Consider the following 20,308-nt stretch of genomic DNA (forward strand, 5'->3'; position numbering starts at 1 on the left):
TATTACTTAAATCATTATGCACAAAATTGCAGTTACGTTGTATTGTTCTGTTAATTTTATATCCATATTTAATTTGTTAAGGACTCTCGACTGTTTTGTTCTTGTCTTCTTGACAATTTCTTGTCATCTTCCATGAAGTGACTGAAGTTCAGTCCATAAAGAATCTCTGTTTTCTTTATTTTAATACATTTAAAACCTTAACTCTTGGAAAATCTTTATTTAAATGGATTTGTATGTAAATTTGAATATGTTTTTAGATACTTCGCTTAAACCTTAAAACCTATATATTATAATGAAATATTTCTACCTATCTTTATTATCATGACCAAATTATTGGATGCTTACAAGCCTGTATAATTAAAGACAACAATGATTGACTGTAAATCTAAATGAGGAGTCTTTTAACAGGTCAGTGGTGAGATCTCAAGTGAAGCATCACCTTCCTCTGTCTATTAATAAGAGCTTCTCAAGTCTAGGATGCATCCTCTCATCTTTCACCCTTTCTTTCCATTCTTTTCTCATCCCTCTCTCTTCCTGCCTGTCTTCCTGCTCTTCCCTCCGTGTGAAGGCTACCCCCCTGCCCGTGCAGGTGGATGAGCGTCACCCCTGGAGACGGAAGGTGCTTCTCACCCCCAAACACACATCCATTATTCCTCCATAACACAACACTGAGACTGTTGTTGTAATGTATGTAAATGTATGGTCAGTGTGTTTGTAGGTTTTTTTTTCTTTTCTTTTTTTTTGGGAGTCAGTTACTAGCTATTTTGGCTATATATAAACATAGTTTATTTTAGGATTTTGGATTATTTTTGTTTGCAGGTTAATGTTAGGAAAATTATAATTTACACTTCACAATTGTTTTTTATTATTGTTTTTACTAAATCTCTTATGAGATGTTGTTTCTCTCACTACTTTTTCAATTGTAATATTTATCAACTGAGCATCCCTTTTTTAAGATTAAAATCGTAAAGATATTTAAACGGTTACACTTTATTTTAAGGTGTCCATGTTACAGTGTAATTATACATCTTAGTACTGAGTAATAATAATTAACTACATGAATGTACTATAGGGTTAGAATTAGGATCAGCTGCATGTAATTATGCACAATTTATAGTAATTACTATAGTAACTACATGTAATGTGTAACACGGACACTGTAAAATAAAGTGTCACCATTTAAACTTTGCAACTTTGAAAAAAGTTGCCCTGACAGTTATATAAATACTTGCTCAGATGCTTAATTTAGTTTCTCCTTTGGCATCTCAGAGGATGGGAAATGAGATGGTGGAAAGCCAGCGGAGTGATCGAGTAGAGATGTCTATTCAGGAACGCAAGCAGCTCATCACCTCACAAGAAGATGCGTGGAAGGTCAAAGGTTACAGAGCAGCCAATGATTCCACTCAGTTTACAGTGGCTGGCCGTATGGTTAAAAAAGGTCTGTGAAAAATGCACACATTCATATTTTATTTCTTCACTGTAGTGACACAGATTTTATTTCTTCACTGTAGTGACACAGATAATTTTATGTATTTTTTGTACTGTGTGGACAAAACATATTGAAAATGGTTTCGCTTTGTAACAATGTGCAGTTAAGAACAATTCCCCCTATGTTTTCTCTTTCCAAGGCCTGGCAGCACCTTCTGCTCTTACAAATCCAGTGCTGTCCCCTCTGTCCTCTAAAAACAAGAATGCCTCCCATACAATCTCAAAGCCACACGAAGGTGAGAAGCCATACTTGTACATGGCTTGTGTCATTTCCTGGTCCCACTCCCCTTTCTTCCAATCAGATTTCCTGTCCTCTTTCTTCTATGTCGGTCAATATATATTTTTATATGCATATCATACATATTTATTTTCTTCTGTAGAGATTGAAGTCAGACAGGACATGAAGCTGGAGTCAGACAAGAAGCTGGAAAAGTTGGAGTCATTCCTTGGTCGTCTCAATGGTAAAGGTGAGTATGATTAGAAAATGTGTAATGCACCTTAGAGATAACACATGGTTTTGGTTTCTGTTCAAGTTCATGCTTGGCTGTCTTTTATTTTGTAATCAGACATAGTCCTGTTTCCATGTCATGTGATTCCTTGTTTGCTCATGTGATCTTATCATATGCTTCCATTGGTTTGTGTGTTGTGTTGTGGTGTTCTCATTGATTTATTGGTTCATTGTGTTCAGGTGTTCCTTGTTTAGTGATTAGTCCATGTGTATAATTAGCCCTCAAATTCCCATTGTCTCTCTCTAGCTTGGTATCCTGTACCCCTGTTTGTTGAATTTATGTCCATGTTCCAGTTTGTTTCATGTTCATGCTCAAGCCTAGTCAAGCCACGTCTGTTTATTTTTGTATTTGTTCAAGTTTTGTTAATAAAAACTGCACTTGGGTGGACTCAGTGGACTTTTGTTACAATATCAACTTATTATTTTATTCAGTTTATTTTTAATGCATGTATTCCTATACATTTCTTAGTTGCAGGACTTCAGGAGGCCACAATTGCAGTCACAGAGAAGTCTGTTAAAAAGGTCATGACTCTGGATGATGAGACCTTCGATAAGTTTTATCGACACACAGAGGAAATAGCCAAGATTACCAGCAGAGTGGAAATCAACGACGATTTTGATGCCATCTTTGGAGTGGAGCTGCCCAGGTAAAACCAAACAAAGTGTGGCTATTACAGTAGAGTTTAATATAATCTCTGTAGCAATAACTAACCAGCCATATTTTGTTTTATTGACAATTAAATTTTCTATTTACAGCTTGAAATTAAACAAACATGAGATTGAGGAACTAGCTCTGAAACGTTGTTTGATGACATGTTTTTTTAGGTTGACCTCGGAGATGGTGCAGCACAAGCGGGCGGTACGGCCAACCAGAAATGTTCAGTCATCCAGAAACCCTCTGAAAATGCTGGCTGTTCGGGAGGACATCAGACACGAATACACAGAACAGAGGCTAAACATCGGCCTTCTGGAGAGCAAGAGGATGAAACAGGAAAAGAGTGAGTGAATGAAGGAGGTGGAGTAGTTGGTTTATGAACACTTAAAAAAAAAAAAAAATGTTATGCACATTTTGTTAATTTATTGCCAGTATTTACACATTTATAATCAGGGGTGCACATAACTGGTACGCATGCGTGGTGAAAATAAACCATGCGCTCAGAAAATGTGAAGGGAATCGCTTTTGAGTACCAACATTTTTGGGGACATGGACACGTTTACTGACTGGAGTAGGATTTTTCTCCATCTCTGGTAAGATGGCAATCATGATAAGTGTGTGCATTAATTATTAGGGGTGCCTCACGATTCGGCACACATGTGATTTGCGGATTAAATGCTTAACCATCATAGAGTGAAAGTTTATCATTTGGACATGTTTTGTCTTGCCAATTTACACATTCAAATGATTTTAAATGGGGAAGAAGAGGCAAAAATCGGGACTTGCGTGCTGTTATATGTGCACACAGCTGCGCACGCAGAGAGAGAGAGACGGGGGCGCGTTTCAGACAACGTTCGAACACCGAGTTTATTCCTCTTTCACGTTTACTTGTGCTTGAATTTACACATGCACACAAAATTATGTCAAGAGACCTGTCTCGGCAAGTATTTTCTTGGTTATGTCGGGTATGTGTAAGTATATTCGTGATAAGTGTATGTGTGTCAGTATATTCGGTCCGTGCATATGGTCTTAAAGTCACAGCAGCCTAATAGTCCTGCTGTTGTCTGTCATTAATGTTGATAGAATAAAAAAAAAATCATCATCTACCATGTTCGAGAGAAAAGAAGATAGTGAGGAGAGCAGTCAGGAGGAAAGTGATGACAACAGCTGGTAGGATAAGTGTGCCATGTAAAGTGAGCATCAAGCATCACTTTTATTGTTTAAGTAATTTTTTTTTTTTTTTTACTTTAAAAGTTGTTGCATTTAATGCTGTTTTGCGTTTGCTAATACTGAAATTAATATGGATACCTGCTTACCTTTTGTTTTGTTTTTGACTTTGTTAAATATTCACATTCATGGTATCGTTTGCAGGGATGAGAAGCTATTTTATCCCATTGCTTGATCATTTATTTTTGGTTTTGGAATACTCCATTCACAATGTTGATCTGGTTACTGTGAAACAGTGTAACGCGCTGCTGCTTCAGCCATCATATGGAAGAAATGTCCAAAAAAATGATAATTGTGGAGTCAATTGAAAAAAAAACTAGATTAATCACACATTTTTTCTTTGATTTAATCGTTTTTAAAAGTTTTTAGTATATCTTATAATGTAATAATTTCACAGTTAATCTCCAAATTAATGTTGAAACATTAACGTGGAAACATTTAATGGAATCTTTTTGAATGAAGGCCAGTATTTATTTTTTTAACATTAGTGTAATTGAAAGCTAACAATTTTTTAACATTTATTAGGCTTCAAAAATTTACTTAAAACAATCCTCACAACATAAACCCGTAATAAATGTCATCACGCGAGTCATTTGGCCAATCACAGTCAAGATAACGGCAGCGTCTCCTTTGAAAAGCCCCTGGCTGCAGCTTTTCCGCGGATGAGTTCACGTTAGTGAACATGTTTAACATTAACCTTATAATGGAAAGTAAGCTTGTCGGCTACTCGGCTAACATAAGATCAGCAAATTGTGTTGTTAGCCTACAATGTTAGTTCAATGTGAAGGATTTTGGCAAGGCTATCTCCTCCACTGCATTACAGTGTTAATTTCGTTGACGAATAATTTTCGTCATTATTTTCATCAACGACATTTTTCACAGACGAAACCGAGATGATAAAGTACATTATAAAAACTAATTTAATACTTTTATTCAGCAAGGATGCATTAAATTGATGCTTTAAATAAATTGACTGTAGAATGTTATAAGATATCTATTTCAAATACTGTAGAATGATTGTGGCATGCTATAGCTCATACTTTTGCACTTTTTAATTCTTGTTATTGTCCTCTCTTTCATAGTGAATAAGAACAGCGGCTTCTCTGAGGTTGCTCTTGCTGGGTTGGCGAGTAAAGAAAACTTCAGCAGTGTGAGTCTGCGAAGTGTGAACGCCTCTGAGCAGAGCTCCAACAACAGTGCCATGCCATATAAAAAACTCATGCTCATTCAGGTCAAAGGTGAGTGACAGTGATAACAGCAACTGTTTGTGATCTGCAATGTTTGATCTGCAATGTTTGAGCTCAATGACAGGATGGAGGACTCTTTTTTACAAATGGCACTGCAGACTAATGGCTTGTTTCCTCCGAGCGGTACAGTACAGTGCGGTACACAATTATTTTTGTTTCGATTGTCAGAAGTTGTGAATGGTACCAAATATGCCGAACCGTACCACTTTTTGGGACCCTTCCGTTGGTGTACCTAGCACAGTAGTCTGGTACCTAAAGGATGGAGCTAGACTCACCGCAGAACGTTGATTGGTTGACAGAGAATCGTCACTTGTGCGTGTTTTTTCGGCTGTGTTTTTCCCTGCAGCTTTTGCTCAAACAAAGCTGTCTTGTGACAAACAGCCACATGCCGAGAAGCAAGAACAAGATCTGATGTCGTTTTCTTCTTCGTGCAAGAATGATGTTGATCTCTACACCACGTCTATCAAGTAAGGGTACGTTTGCCGGTGGAAACACAAGCCGGATCAGGGTTTACCGTCCCAAATCCTATACTGTACTGTACCGCTCGGTGGAAAAGAGCCATTAGAGGTCAATAATATTCATCCTCCATTCTGACCTTGTTTGGGGAGTTTTTTTTTTCACAACTATTTTTGATTATGAAGAATAATGATCTCTGATTAGAAGCCAGCCATATAGGCAACGTGCACACTGTCATTTTTTGGGATTGACAACCGCATTTACTTAAAGGTATGTCTCAATGTATGAATGTGTCTGTATGAATGTGCAATGGGAGTCAAGCCCATATTAATACTAATTATAGTGAGCGTGTGTAATATCATAGATGGCATCATCAATAAAACAATACGTTTTATCACTCCAGTCTACAGGTCTACATTCCCGTGGCTCTCCTGCATTCTGCGGCTCTCGTCAGGACATTCTTTTCTTGCGTGGATGTTAAATAGTTGTTTCAAAAAGTGATTTTATTTTGCCATAGCTTTAAGGCAATGGTTTTCGTTTATAACTTTGAGTGACAGATGTCGTATTTAATTTATTTTTCATTTTATATTTGTTATATCCAATCTCTCTTTCAGTAGGGGAAATTTAAATGTGAGAGGGTCGGGTCAAAAAAATAAATAATTCGAAGTGGATAGCTGGTGAACAAAGAAATAAATATTAAGCGGGAGAGTGCGGAATAGAACCTAGCGGGATGAAAAAAAAACAGTCCTGCACAGATCTCTACTCTAGTCCAAATACAGAGCTGACAACCATATTCTGTTGCTGTGTGAATGTGGCCATAGTGTGTGCTGTATCTGTGTGTTCCTGTAGAGAAGGCAGGGAGACAGCCATGAATAGTGTTGTTTACTTAAAAGTAAATGGGAGAACTTCTGTCCTCATGTTGCATAAGATGCTGCTGTGGGGCCTGTTGTTGTAGAATGTAGAAGGCTGTGGATACCAATTCCTCATAAGGCATCCCTCTCAATCTAATCCCACCTGCATGTTCCCAAAACAACATTCTACACTTGCCTTAATCAAAACAGAGAGAAAGAAACCAGATAGACTTAATGGAGAGAGCAACATGTGAGCAGTCCAAGAACAACAGAATTGTCCAACTGTTGTAATGTTCTGCTTACCAGGACGTTCTGATTTTTTTCTGTTTTCAGATCACATTTTATGTTTTATATCATAACATAATTATCTTCTGAGTTTGAAATTTAACCGAGATAATGCTGTACAGTCAAAACAAATCACTTTGTGTTTTTGCTCCTGACATCAGGGGGTTTAGCATGTGACTCACATTGTTATTGTCCCGATTTCTCTGTGCATATTAATTAGGTCGTCGGCACGTTCAGACCAGACTTGTTGAGCCCAGAGCTTCCTCCTTGAACAGTGGTGACTGCTTCCTCTTGATTACACCCCATCATTGCTTCGTCTGGATTGGAGAATTTGCAAATGTTATTGAGAAGGCCAAAGTGAGTGTCCTGCTGCATGTACCAACAAACGCATATCACACTATCACTTTAACGTTGCTAAATCTCCAGCTGTTAGCAGTGTTCAACTGACAGTGTTCAAAATTAGTTGAAGTACTAAAATCACTAAAACTGAAATAAAAATAAATTAAAGATAAATAAAACTATTAAAATTAAATTAAAATGGAAAATATAAAAATTAAAATTAATTCAAGCTATTAATTAATAACATAATAGTATATAACACTGGCTGTTAGTGCTAGATGTCAATATTAGTCACCTATATCAAAATTGTGTTTTCTGGTTCTCAATTTGATTTTGGTACAGTTAAACATGTCATATCCTGTACTCTGCATTGGTGTGTTCAGGACTATTCATATATCGGTGAGTCCCCCACGTGCAGGAAGTAAACAGAATTAACCACAAAGGAAATGTTATATTTTTGTAAAGGAAGCAGGAAGTGAATTGTAAAAGCTCCTGTGTCTCTCTCACACACACACAACTTTCTTTGTTCAATCCAGACTGCAGGTCATTGAACTCTTGACCTACATCTTACCTTACTATAAAGTGATTAATTTAATGAAAATGTGAGGATTTTTGTGTTCAGTGTTATATTATGTTATATTATGTTATATTATGTTATATTATGTTATATTATGTTATGTTATGTTATATTATATTATATTATATTATATTATATTATATTATATTATATTATATTATATTATATTATATTATATTATATTATATTATATTATATTATATTATAATCTGCATTTGTTGTGCAAATGAAAATTAAATGTGCTTGTATCTTCAATCGTGCAGGCTGCAGAGTTGTCCACATTCATTCAGACCAAGCATGACCTGGGATGCAGAGCCTCATATGTGCAGACCATCGAGGAAGGTGCCAACACTCACACTCCTGCTGCCAAAGAGTTTTGGAAGATTCTCGGCGGCCAAGCCAGTTATCAAGGTGAGATATTATGTAGTTCCTCATCTGCTGACAATTCAGCAGCATTTGACTTTGAACAATTTTATTTACATTTACATTTACATTTATTCATTTAGCTGACGCTTTTATACAAAGCGACTTACAATTGCTATATATGTCAGAGGTCGCACGCCTCTGGAGCAACTAGGGGTTAAGTGTCTTGCTCAGGGACACAATGGTGTCTCACAGTGGATTCGAACCCGGGTCTCTCACACCAAAGGCATGTGTCTTATCCATTGCGCCACCACCACCCCGTTTACACAAGCATAATACTAAGGAATGCTGCAGTTTAATGACCTTTACTTTCTGCAGTCCTTCTTAATATGGTCCTCTGTACCCTACAGCTGCTGGCACTCCAGAAGAAGATGAGTTCTATGAGACTGCCATTGTAGAAACCAACTGCATCTATAGGCTCATGGAGGATAAACTTATTCCTGAAGATGACTACTGGGGTCGAGTTCCTCGCTGCACCATGCTTAACTCTAAAGAAGTATTTGAAAATCATACATACATGCATACATACATAATTATTGACTAATTTAATCTTATTTATACTTTAATCAAAATACGGTCTACAATTTTGCATGATTGAAGTAGGAAAGATAGATAAATTGCATTAGAATGTAATTTTTGGTATGATTTAAAAATATAAATAAATGTATTCAAATGTCAGCCTACTCAGGCCAATATCTGAAAATTGCATATGTTCAGCAATATATTGTGCATCTCTGCTGAATGCTATATTATATAATTCAAACTAAAGTAATAGAAAGGCTTATTCAATTGTAAACCAACTTTTTATTCTTGTTTGACATCTAGGTGCTGGTGTTGGATTTTGGTAGCGAGGTCTACGTATGGCATGGTAAGGAGGTGACGCTGGCACAGAGAAAAGTGGCTTTTCAGCTGGCAAAGCACCTGTGGAATGGCACCTTTGACTACACCAACTGTGATATTAATCCTCTGGACCCTGGAGAGTGCAACAAACTTATACCCAGGTACATATCAGAGCTGAGTATGTGCTGAGGCTCTGCTGATGCGTATTTTTCTATCATAGATCAAGTTTTGGCACTTGTGACCTTTAAAAGCTCGTTCAAAGAGGCCTTTCAGGTCAGAAGTGTATTGTTGCTTAACTTACTACACCTGTCAAAACAACAGCTTAGTATCTCAGTGTTCGTATAAGCAGACTTGGGTTACCAGCAGGCCTGATGCGTCACTCCTAAAATAAATGAGTGCTGTGTTCATGTCTCATGGGTTTGTTCTGTTCTCACAAAGTTATATCCTTGCTTTTTATGAAATCTATATGAAATTAATATAATTATTGTCTTTTCTGAACCTGTTATTAATAGGAAAGGCCAGGGAAGACCAGACTGGGCTGTGTTTGGCAGGTTAACTCAGCACAATGAGACTACTCTTTTTAAAGAGAAGTTTTTGGACTGGAGTGACACCAAGAAATCCTCTAAGAAGAATGGTGACTCGACTTTAGTTGAAAACAAGGTAAATTTTTCACAGAATAAGTTGTATCTGTACCAATTTTCTGAAAAGCAAGTATTAATACATGAGATACTCCTGATTATATTTAAAAATGTAGTTAATCTTGAAATGCAATTGGTTGGTTAATTTCTTTAGGAGCTTCGGAGCGGAGAATGTCGGCCCTATGATGCGTCACGGATGTTGTCAACAGTATGGATGCCAGTCAAGACCGTTCTGGATGGAGTTGATGTGGGACGAGGTTATGGACTGGTGGAAGGTGATGAGCGGCGTAATTTTGAGATCAGCACATTGTCTGTTGATGTCTGGCACATTCTAGAGTTTGACTACAGGTAGGATGAATAATTGATATGGTAAAACTATTAAATGAATGGATTTTTATGTACAAACATTCTCTCTCTTGCTTGTTTTAGTCGATTACCTAAACTGAGCATTGGCCAGTTCCATGAAGGGGACACGTATGTGGTCAAATGGAAGTACATGATCAGCACAGCAGGTAAGTTGCATGTTGAAGGTGTGCATAGCAGTGTTGTTTTTGTTAACTAAAACTATTAAAAATAATTTTATCAAGCAGAGAGAGAGAGATTTTAGATTAAAAAACAAAACCAAAAAATTTAGAAATTAGAAACTTGCCTTGGCAACTAAATGAAATTACTTAAATCGCTAAAACTGAAATAAAAATAAAGTAAATTGAAATATATAAAAAGATAATAAAAATGACAAAAGCACAACAAAATTACTCAAACTTAAGCTAAAATTAGAATGAAATGTACAAATAAACGTTGATTAAAAATGTTAATAAATGCTAGTAGTTTATAAATAATGCTAAAAATAACACTGGTGCACAGGAGAGAGGACTGTCTGTCACTTCATCCCCCTGGACACTTTATTTCCACCTTTTTAATATTTTATGCTCCTTATAAAATAAACTGCTTTTCCAAGGTCTGTTTCCACTATGTCTCCCCAGTGCCCACCATACAATTATCTATAAACAACCATATACCTGTTATTCCCACATGATCACTGTGTAAAACCATAAGATACAGTGTGTCTGAACATGTTGTTGCTGGGCTGTTTGTTTGCCTATGATCCAAAACTCTCTCCTTTTTTTGTGCAGTTGGCAAGAGGCTGCATTCAGAACGGATCATCGGTCCAGGGAAGGAGAAATGTTGTTATTTCTTCTGGCAAGGTCGTAACTCCACGGTGAATGAAAAGGGAACATCAGCACTGATGACTGTAGAGCTGGATGAGGAGAGAGGTGCTCAGGTACTTACTATGGATTATTTTATACTTAAGATTTAATAAAAAATAAAAAAAAAGGATGCTATTAAGCATTTCCTGCACTGCTATTTAAAGGTTTTAAGTCTGTAAGATTTTTTTTTATGTTAAAAAAAAAGTTTGATATATTGTTTTTCTATTTTAAAATATAATGTATTGCTATGATGGCAAAGCTGAATTGCAGAAGCTGAATTACTCCAGTCTTCAGTGTCACATGATCCTTCAGAAATCATTCTAATATGCTGATTTGCTGCTCAAGAAACATTTCCTATTATTATCAGTGTTGAAAACAGTTGTGCTGCTTAATATTGTGGACACTGGGATAGTGTTTTTTTTTTTATTATTATTTTATTGAAAGCTCAAAAGAATAGCATTTATTTGAAATAGATAACATTATTAATGTATATATTTTGTTATAACATTATAAATGTTTTTTAAAATGTATGTATTATGTAACATCATGTTGTTACTATTTTGATCTTGAGGAAAGTATACATTTCTTTTAAAAAAACATCTTAATGATCTTAAACCTTTTGAACGGTGTCCTTTTTATCAGTTCAGCAGTAATGTCAAAATCTAAAATATTAGCATAAAACCAATAATGGTCTGTTTAACATGGTGTGTGTGTTTTGCAGGTCCAGGTACAGCAGGGAAAGGAGCCTCCTTGTTTCCTGCAGTGCTTCAATGGAGGAATGATTGTTCATGCGGGAAAGAGAGAAGAGGAGGAAGACAATACACAAAGTAATCTCTTTTGCTAACGATGCCAAATTTTTAGTTTACATAATTTTTCCATAACCCTTTCAGATAAGTTCAATCAAAAGACAAATACATAATGAAAATCATATTTTGAACATATGGACTGAGAGACTGCTCACTACACAGCCAATGGGTGGAGCAGTGGCGGTTCTAGCTTGTATGGCATCCAGCTCCCCTTCTCTAGACCTAATCGGTGGCGCTAGAAAGTCCAACCTAACCATAACCTTACCCCTAAACCTAATTAAGTTAAGCCCCACCCCTTAGATCCACAGAGGTGGAGCTGGATTAGGTCGAGCTCCACCCATTTGGCTCTGCAGTTACACTTGTATGGATTGACCCGATTTCCTTCATGTGCAGATGACTGGCGCTTATACTGTGTGAGAGGAGAGAAACCCATAGAGGGCCAACTGCTGGAGGTGGTGTGCCACTGTAGCAGCCTACGGTCTCGCACCTCTTTGATCCTCCTGAACATCCCTAAAGCCAGCATGTACCTGTGGCATGGCTGCAAGGCTCAGATGCACACACGTGATGTGGGCTTTGCCGCTGCAAACAAAATAAAAGAGCAGTGAGTCAACTCATACTAACAAACCAACAGCACTTGATATCAAATGTGGCTGACCCCTGACATAGACGTTCTGGTTTTCAGGTGTCCTCTAGAGGCGGGGCTTCACAGCAGCAGTAAAGTGTCCATCCAGGAGTGTGATGAGGGAGCTGAACCACAAGGCTTCTGGGAGGCCTTGGGAAGGAGAGATCGAAAGGCGTATGACTGCATGCTGCAAGGTGAGTTAGAGGGTTAGTTCACCGAAAAATAAAAAATGCTACTTTCAAGGCCCAGAAAGGTAGTAAAGACATTGTTAAAATAATCCATGTGACTACAGTGGTTCAACCTTGATGTTATGAAGCAACAAGAATACTAATAACGAATACAAAAATAACTTCTCGTCTGTGTCAGTCTCCTAAGCTGATCGCGTAGTAAACAAATAAAGTTATTGACTACGTTTACATGTGCACCAATTATGTGTTTATTTCTAGTAATCAGAGTAGGGTATTAATCACAGTAACATGACACAAGCAGAACTCTTCACTCCAGTTTACATGCAATTTTATAATTGTTCTTATTATTGGCTAATAAGTATGGTTATACCACTCTCAGATAGGCGATTAAGGTGTTTACATGCCTGTTTATTGCAATGTAAAATCGGCATACGCCACAGTTTAATGCGATTATGGTTACTACTATTTTGAGCTTAATCGCATTAGTTTGATCGAAGTATTGCATTTGCATGAGGTAAAGTTTAATCGCAATATTGCCAAAATCGCATTATAATTGCATAATGAGGGCGCATGTACTGTGGGCTGAGTGTCTCCTAAAAGAAAGAATAGATTCTGAACTGGCAAAACGAGTAACCAGCAATTCCATCTCACTTCCTGTATTCCTACATAACAATGTAACAAATTTGCATAATACCAGCCTATGGTCGTCTTGGCTTCGTTTCCAACACTGGCTGTAAGTGGTAGACCAATCTCAACAGACTGGGCTTTCTGAGCAATCAGAGCAGATGAAGCTCTCGGAAAGGAGGGGTTTAGAGAGACTGAATCTTAGAACGAACAGTTTTCAGACTCTGAGAAATTAGGTTATTTGCAATGTATATTATGAGGAAATTAAAGTTGTTGTTGTTTTTTTTTTTATACTTTGGATGCATGTAATCCTATTGTAGAAATAGCATAATAGAGGCACTTGAAATTCAGTTTGATCAAATTCAAGGTCATAAAAAGTCTTGGATTGTATTAAATGGTACAACAAATGTCTTAAATATTATTTTCAGAGGTCTTAAATTTGTAGTCTGAAAACAGGAATCACAATAAGGCTTTGATTTATTTAAATAAATGCGAGCGCCACTACTTTACTTTATTTACTTTATTTATAAAATAAACTACTGCTAGCTTCAAAGTAAAAGTGTGGCTTTGTTGCGCATTCTAAAGGCTCACGATTTCAGAGGAATTCGCAACCATTGCATACTGCACATTTATGTCAAGCAATTGCTTATGATTTACTGTTGATGATTTATGACCATGTTTATTTTGGTGTTTATATTGTAATTGTTTTAGATGGTTGTAAGATTGCATATTTTTATCTCCCTCATCTTTTTGAATGATCAGCTGGAGAAAGCAGACATTTCAAAATAAGAGTGCCATTGTATTTCAGGCTTGTTTATAAATAAGTTAAGCATTATACATGCTAAACTTAACTTGTATGGACATACAATAATTTATTTGTGCAGGTCTTAAATAACTTTAAAGGTCTTAAATTTGATTTAAACCTCTGCAGATACCCTGGATTTTTATGTGTTTTGTATTGTTTCTCAGATCCAGGAAAGTTCAACTTCACTCCTCGGCTGTTCCAGTTAAGCAGTGCTTCAGGAGAGTTTGTGGCAGTGGAATTTGTATATCCATCCAGAGAACCAAATTTGGTCAACTCGATGCCTTTCCTACAAGAGGATTTGTATACAGCTACTCAGCCAGGTGTTTGACACATTAATGTTCCCTAAACACTGTTAATAGTTCTGTCTGGTGTGCAACTTGCTTGTTAACAGTTAGCTATTCTGGATGGGTGTCAGTTGCATTTTAATTAGGCTTTCCTACACTCGTTACATTCCTCGTTAAAAGGACATTTTATTCTTCACACTCATTGAAAAATCATGAGGTATGATTGTGGCAGTATCATAATGTTACTTCTGTTTGATTGTCTTTTAGCCCTGTTTTTGGTGGATAATCACCATGAAGTTTACCTGTGGCAGGGCTGGTGGCCTCAGGACAGTGAGAGCACGGGCTCAGCTCGCATACGATGGGACTCCGACAGGAAATGTGCCATGGAAACTGTACTCCAATATAGCAAAGGTGACTTAAAAATACATGCTTGTCTTCAATTATCTTTTTAGGAAAGAAACAAGAGTGATACTGTGTAATATCATTCTCAAATGAACCTCTCTGGTGACACTGTATGCTGTACTTGTCTAAACATTTAGTCCGCTTAAACCCTGTCCCATTCTTACAACTGACTGCAAGCTCTTGTCATATCTGCCTCCATTCAATCAACAAGCAATGGACAGAACCAAGTTCCAATCCTAGACTTTTTTGTCTTCAGTAATGTGTTTCACTCAGGTTTTTTTCAGATGATTCTGCCATTCTTGGTCTTCTGCATAAGGACATTCAACATTATACTGCAGAGATTGACAACTTTGTTACATGCAGTAAAGAACAGTCTTGTAATTAACGTTAGAAAAACAGAGGAAATTATTTTTGATCCCAAGTTAGTTGGCAACCACTCACCTATCATGATTAACAGTGAGCCTATTAGACAGGTTGCTTCGTACAAATACTTATTGATAATAAACTTTCATTGGAGGTGCATGTGGATAATCTGTATCGAAAGGTGCAACAAAAAATTTACTTTTTATGGAGGCTCAGATTTTTTGAAGTTGCTCAGAGGGTCATGTTGCTGTATTATCATGCCTGTATTGAATCCAACTTACTGTATGGTATAGCGCATTGGTTCCCAACAGGGGGGTCGCGGCCCACAAGGGGGCCTCAGCGAGCTCTGTGGGGGGTTGCGTCATATTTTGAAAAGTTTTGAGCAATTTGCATTAAATAAAAGTCCTTAACTTTTTTCTGTTCAAAATTTATATAATGAGCGAGTTCATCATGAATCCATTTTCCAAACCGTGTTTTTGTCTTATCCTGAATCACAATGGTACACCTATAATAAGTGATTACATTGGGACTATTTTACCCTGGTTCGGATCGCTGCCGCTGCGGAGTACCACAGTACCTGCGTGACTCGTCATAGACGCACACAGAGAGAGAAGTAGTTCCGGCTACAATGTTCTTCCGAAAGACGCATTATTTTGTTAATAAACGCATGTTTGTTATCGCTCACTATAGTGCCAAAAGCCTAAAAAATAAAGCCTCACATTGATAAAGCCTCACAAATAACATGCAAGTATTGAGGCCCCAGACAGAAGTCATTTAGTAATAGCCTATATTCATTCTTTTTTTACCTACACACAAGTGTGAATACTGATATTTTTGTTATTGCATTTAAAAAAGGGCAAATTTATAGGCTACTCCTAGGCTTACATTTTTAAATTACAAAGGGCCTACTAATGTTTTTGTTATTGTATTTTCAATATTATAGGCTATTATTTGTGCATAAACATATCTGTTTATAGTAAACATACCGTTTGTTTGAAAACATCATATTTTGTCATCCTTGCTGCAAGCTTACAAGAGCGAAAATATCATTAAATGTGAAGGGGGGCCCTAAAATATTTTCTTGGGAAAAAGGGGGTCTCAGACAAAAAAAGGTTGGGAACCACTGGTATAGCGGCCTGGTTTGGTAATCTGACAGTTACCCTTAGATCTCAGTTGAACCGTTTGGTGCGTACAGCAATTAAGTTGGTTGGTCTGGGGGTTTACCCCCCATGTTGAGTCTATATTCAACTAAATTATTTTCAAACAGGCAAGGAAAATGACTCTGGACCCTTCTCATGTGCTTTATCCAGAATTGGAACCACTTCCATCTGGTTGAAGTTTTCGTACCCCAAAGTTTAGATACAACCTCTATAAAAATTATTTTGTTCCTTTGCACTAGAGTTTAACACTAACAGGCTTGTAGCCACAGGACACGACTTTGTGATGGTTAATGATGTGGGCATCTTATGCAGCTTCATGTATTGCCCAAAACAAATGTCCCGTAAAAGGGACAAGTAAAGTAAAGTATGAACTAGATGTAAGTCTCAATAAGAAAGAGATTGTCTGCTGCTACTTCTGTTACATCATGATTTTAAACTCTCTAGTTTCCTGTCACAATAACAAGATTGGTTTTACTTTTGTATTTTTAGAAAAAAATGAGAAAAAAACTCCCAAATCATACCTGATCCATGCAGGGCTTGAGCCTCTTACCTTCACTAACATGTTTCCCAGCTGGGAACACAGAGAGGACATCGCTGAGATCACAGAGAAGGTGAGAGAGAAAGTTAAATACACATACCAAGTTTTTTTTTTTTTTTTTTTTTTTTTTTTTTGAGTTATGATAATAATATTATATAATATGTTTCAAGAAACACAATATCTGCAAGCACTTTATTACACTGTTAGTAGTACTCACCTACAGGTGAGTACCACTGTCATCATTCTGTCAAAATTCTGTCATCATTTACCCACCCTCATGTCTTTACAAACCCATTGAACTTAGAACTTTTGTTCTTTAATTTAGGCTTTTATTCGCATATAAACAGTGATCAGCGAACATAAACGGAAGCTCAACTGAACCTGCTTGACACGTGAGAACAAACCTCAGGGCTCTACAGTGCGCCCATTTCACTCGCACATGCGAGTAAATATTTCGGCGTGCGAACGTGAAAAAATATTTGGGCGCACTCGTGCGAGTGACGCCATTTTTCTATAGAAACCGCTGCAAATACATCATCATGAGGAGGGGCAGAGTAGGACACTATATTACCGGGAGATCAGTTATTTAGGCCTAAATCTTCAGTAGCAGAGCATATGAGCGGAGTGGAGCGGTGAGAATCTCCGCTCATCGCTCATGGAACTGTTCACCCCTCCGCTCCCCCGCTCAAAGCTACATCAGGCCGCTCCGCTCATTTTCGCTCAGCGCTCAACGCAGTTTGCTTCAAATCACCCCCCACTCGCTCCAAAAAAGGAAAAAAAATCGAAATGTATATCACTTGTAGCGGTCCCCAACCTTTTTTGCGTCACGGACCGGTTTAATATCAGATAATATTTTCACGGGCCGGCCAAGGTGTGGCGGATAAATACAACAAAATAAAATGATACGAACGGCATAAAAAAAGGGGTAATTTTTTTTAAATAGCCTATAATAATAAACGTGAATCCAATGTGTAGGCCATACTAGCAACTTTATTAGCAGCGTCCTCTAACATCGCGCCTAAAGACAACTGAGAAAGTCTGAACACAAACAAAATGCCCCCAAAAGAAAAAAATCTCCATGTTTTCGGTGCTGATGCGTTCATGTAACATGTAGGCCTAAGGGTGGCACTGCCAATAACGCACCTAAAAGCTGTCACAACGACAAAACTAATGATTATGAATATGTAAAATATAGCAGGAGACATTTTAATTGTTTACTAATAAACAATTTTTTTTTTATGTCTGTGTCGGCTGGAAAGATGCTGACTCGCGATCTTCGCAGTATTGAACGCCCCAGAGAGAAATGCACATTTCATACGGATTACATAAGAGAGCAGTCTGTTTTCTGTTTGCTCACGTCCGTAACAACTGTCCCATCTGTAACATTGTTTTTTTATACATTTCTAAATAAATGCGACTTAAGGGGGTCGCACACCGGACGCGCAGCGCCACGTCTTTTAAATTCGAACACACTATTCTCTATGAGAGCACACACACCGGCGGTGCCTTTCGGCATCTGTCCGTGGCGGCTCAGGACCGTGTTCAAAATCCTGCTGCGCCACAGAGCGCCATTTACATAGTTTTATATTAAATTTACATGTATGTGTCTCAAATCGTAGTTAATGTATATACGGACTTCACCCTGTGCTGCAATATACATTTAGTTTTATATTTATTTACAGAAATCAGAAAATTACTGATGTTATCGGATTTTCAGGTGAGAGTTGTCCTAGACGTGGCGCAGTGCGGCGCTGAGCTGCGCGTCCGGTGTGCGGCCGCCTTTATAGTCCAGTGCGACTTAGCGACTTAGTGCCTATGCCTATATATGTTTTTTTCTTCTTCATGGCGCATTTTTTGACTGATGCGTGGCGTGAGCGGAGCGGAATTGGAGCGGGAAATAGGGCGACTCTCCGTCCTTTTGAAATTGCCGCTCTGCGCTCTGTCCAAGATCCGCCCGCTCGCTTCCGCTCCACTGCTCTATAATGATCAACTTATACAACAAAAATGACTGTGCCCCCAAATATTTGTCTGTGCTCCTAAATTTTTTTATTTAGGCGCACCAGTGCTCCTTGTTCAAAAAGTAAGTGTAGAGCCCTGAACCTCATTGGTTCTTGCGGAAGCTTACACATGCTGCGTTATACAAGAATAAACCTAATTGGCTCTCACACATCAAGCGGAAATGCTTGCGCTTCCATTTACCGTTTCTGATGTGTGAGTTGATGAAATTTTATGTGTGATTTTTAAAGGGCCTAAATTAAATCTGTTCATCATATAAAGCGATCATGTCTCTTTAGAAAATGTAACTTCAGACTAAACCACTCAATTCATATGGATTACTTTTACAATCTCTTTATTAACTTTTTGAAGCAACAAAGTGGTAGTTGCATAGACTGTCAATGGAGGGACAGAAATCTCTCAGATTTCATTATAAATATCTTAATTTGTGTCCTGAAAACGAACTAAAGTCTTATGGATTTAGAACGACATGAAGGTGAGTAATTGATGACAGAATTTTTAATTTTTATGTGATTAATGTGAATTAACCCTTTAAGATACTTTACCTGCTGGTGTCATGGGGAATGATCAATAAACATCATCTTTTATGTTGTGTTCTGTGATTTATAGGAGGCTGAAGTATGTAATCAGATCATTCTTGTTGAAGACGTCTTGACTAGACTCTGCAAGACCATTTACCCGTTGGTGGATATACAAGCCCGTCCCCTACCAGAAGGTGTTGACCCTCTACGTCTTGAGATCTACCTATCAGATGAGGACTTTGAGGTGAGAAAAATCACATTAACACTGAGGTTTCATTCAGTTGATTATTACGGTAGTGTTTAAGGTTCATTTGTTATTTTCTTAGTTGTGTAAATAAGCCTAACTTAATCGTTCTGGGTGCATTAAAGAATTGTACAATTTTCAGACATTGGACACTGATATTACTGAACTGTATTTGTTCTGTAAAATCTGTCTGCCTGTATTTGCTCATATGTTCTGTCTTTTCAGTTCTATCTAGTTTTATTGTTCCATTTTTCCCTTCATCGATTTCATATTTCTCTTTCTGCTCCCACTGTCGTCTTTAAGCTGCGTCTCTTAACCTGTCTCTCCCTGCATCTTTCTGCTTTTCCCCTTTATGCTGGTGTAGTCTTGCATCTGACTGAGGTTAATTTTTCCCTTCACATGGCAGGGTGTAGGGGCTTCTGGGAAGGTGAGTTTTGTTTCATGAGGAACACTGTTTTGTTTTTTTCCCCACTAATGCTGCATCCTCACTGTGTGAACTGCATCACCATGTGCTTGTGCATCACATCCTTATCTAGCTGTGTGTTGGTCACCGTTCACCACTGATAGTTCTCACACTGATAGGTCTCACTTTAAGATTTATAGAGTAACTGGTAAATAGTTTATGTGGGATAATGTACACTACCCAGATAGCATGTAATCATTGAAACAATGTTGAGTCAGTGTTGATGCGTCAACGCTAATTACATTGAATTAACGTTACAAAGTGATGTTGCTTTAGCATCACTCTTGCACCCTCAGTTAATGGTGAAGCAATGTTGAGATTTCAACCAAAAATCAACAGTAATAGTATTGATTCAACATTACAAAGTGATATTTTACCCTCAGTTAATGTTGAAACTATGTTGAACAAAAAATCAATGGTAATGCTATTGAATCAACATTACACTATGATTGATTCTACATTACCGATGCTGAATCAATATTGAAATTAACAAAAATAATCAATGGTAGTATTGTTGAATCAATGTTACA

General features: G+C 37.5%; 1 protein-coding gene across 14 annotated transcripts in view; it reads left to right on the forward strand.

The window, feature by feature from the left end:
• svila (supervillin a) overlaps positions 1 to 20,308 on the forward strand; it is a 62,306-nt gene that overhangs the window by 34,981 nt on the left and 7,017 nt on the right. For 7 of the 14 annotated variants that reach the window (XM_082152325.1, XM_082152332.1, XM_082152335.1 and 4 more), the window contains 23 exons: positions 569 to 619; positions 1,270 to 1,438; positions 1,629 to 1,724; positions 1,869 to 1,955; positions 2,466 to 2,643; positions 2,822 to 2,994; positions 4,961 to 5,116; positions 6,938 to 7,074; positions 7,897 to 8,044; positions 8,407 to 8,552; positions 8,882 to 9,057; positions 9,409 to 9,556; positions 9,689 to 9,882; positions 9,964 to 10,046; positions 10,668 to 10,816; positions 11,464 to 11,569; positions 11,942 to 12,149; positions 12,231 to 12,364; positions 13,952 to 14,107; positions 14,339 to 14,482; positions 16,486 to 16,607; positions 19,160 to 19,315; positions 19,722 to 19,742. In XM_082152325.1, the coding sequence (XP_082008451.1) occupies positions 569 to 619; positions 1,270 to 1,438; positions 1,629 to 1,724; positions 1,869 to 1,955; positions 2,466 to 2,643; positions 2,822 to 2,994; positions 4,961 to 5,116; positions 6,938 to 7,074; positions 7,897 to 8,044; positions 8,407 to 8,552; positions 8,882 to 9,057; positions 9,409 to 9,556; positions 9,689 to 9,882; positions 9,964 to 10,046; positions 10,668 to 10,816; positions 11,464 to 11,569; positions 11,942 to 12,149; positions 12,231 to 12,364; positions 13,952 to 14,107; positions 14,339 to 14,482; positions 16,486 to 16,607; positions 19,160 to 19,315; positions 19,722 to 19,742 (3,138 nt within the window). Of the gene's footprint in view, positions 1 to 568; positions 620 to 1,269; positions 1,439 to 1,628; positions 1,725 to 1,868; positions 1,956 to 2,465; positions 2,644 to 2,821; positions 2,995 to 4,960; positions 5,117 to 6,937; positions 7,075 to 7,896; positions 8,045 to 8,406; positions 8,553 to 8,881; positions 9,058 to 9,408; positions 9,557 to 9,688; positions 9,883 to 9,963; positions 10,047 to 10,667; positions 10,817 to 11,463; positions 11,570 to 11,941; positions 12,150 to 12,230; positions 12,365 to 13,951; positions 14,108 to 14,338; positions 14,483 to 16,485; positions 16,608 to 19,159; positions 19,316 to 19,679; positions 19,743 to 20,308 lie in introns of all 14 variants that reach the window. The other 7 variants (XM_082152333.1, XM_082152337.1, XM_082152336.1 and 4 more) reach the window with 3 other exon arrangements.

The sequence above is a fragment of the Leuciscus leuciscus genome (assembly GCF_965113295.1).
Source record: "Leuciscus leuciscus genome assembly, chromosome: 21".
Lineage (NCBI taxonomy): Eukaryota > Metazoa > Chordata > Actinopteri > Cypriniformes > Leuciscidae > Leuciscus > Leuciscus leuciscus.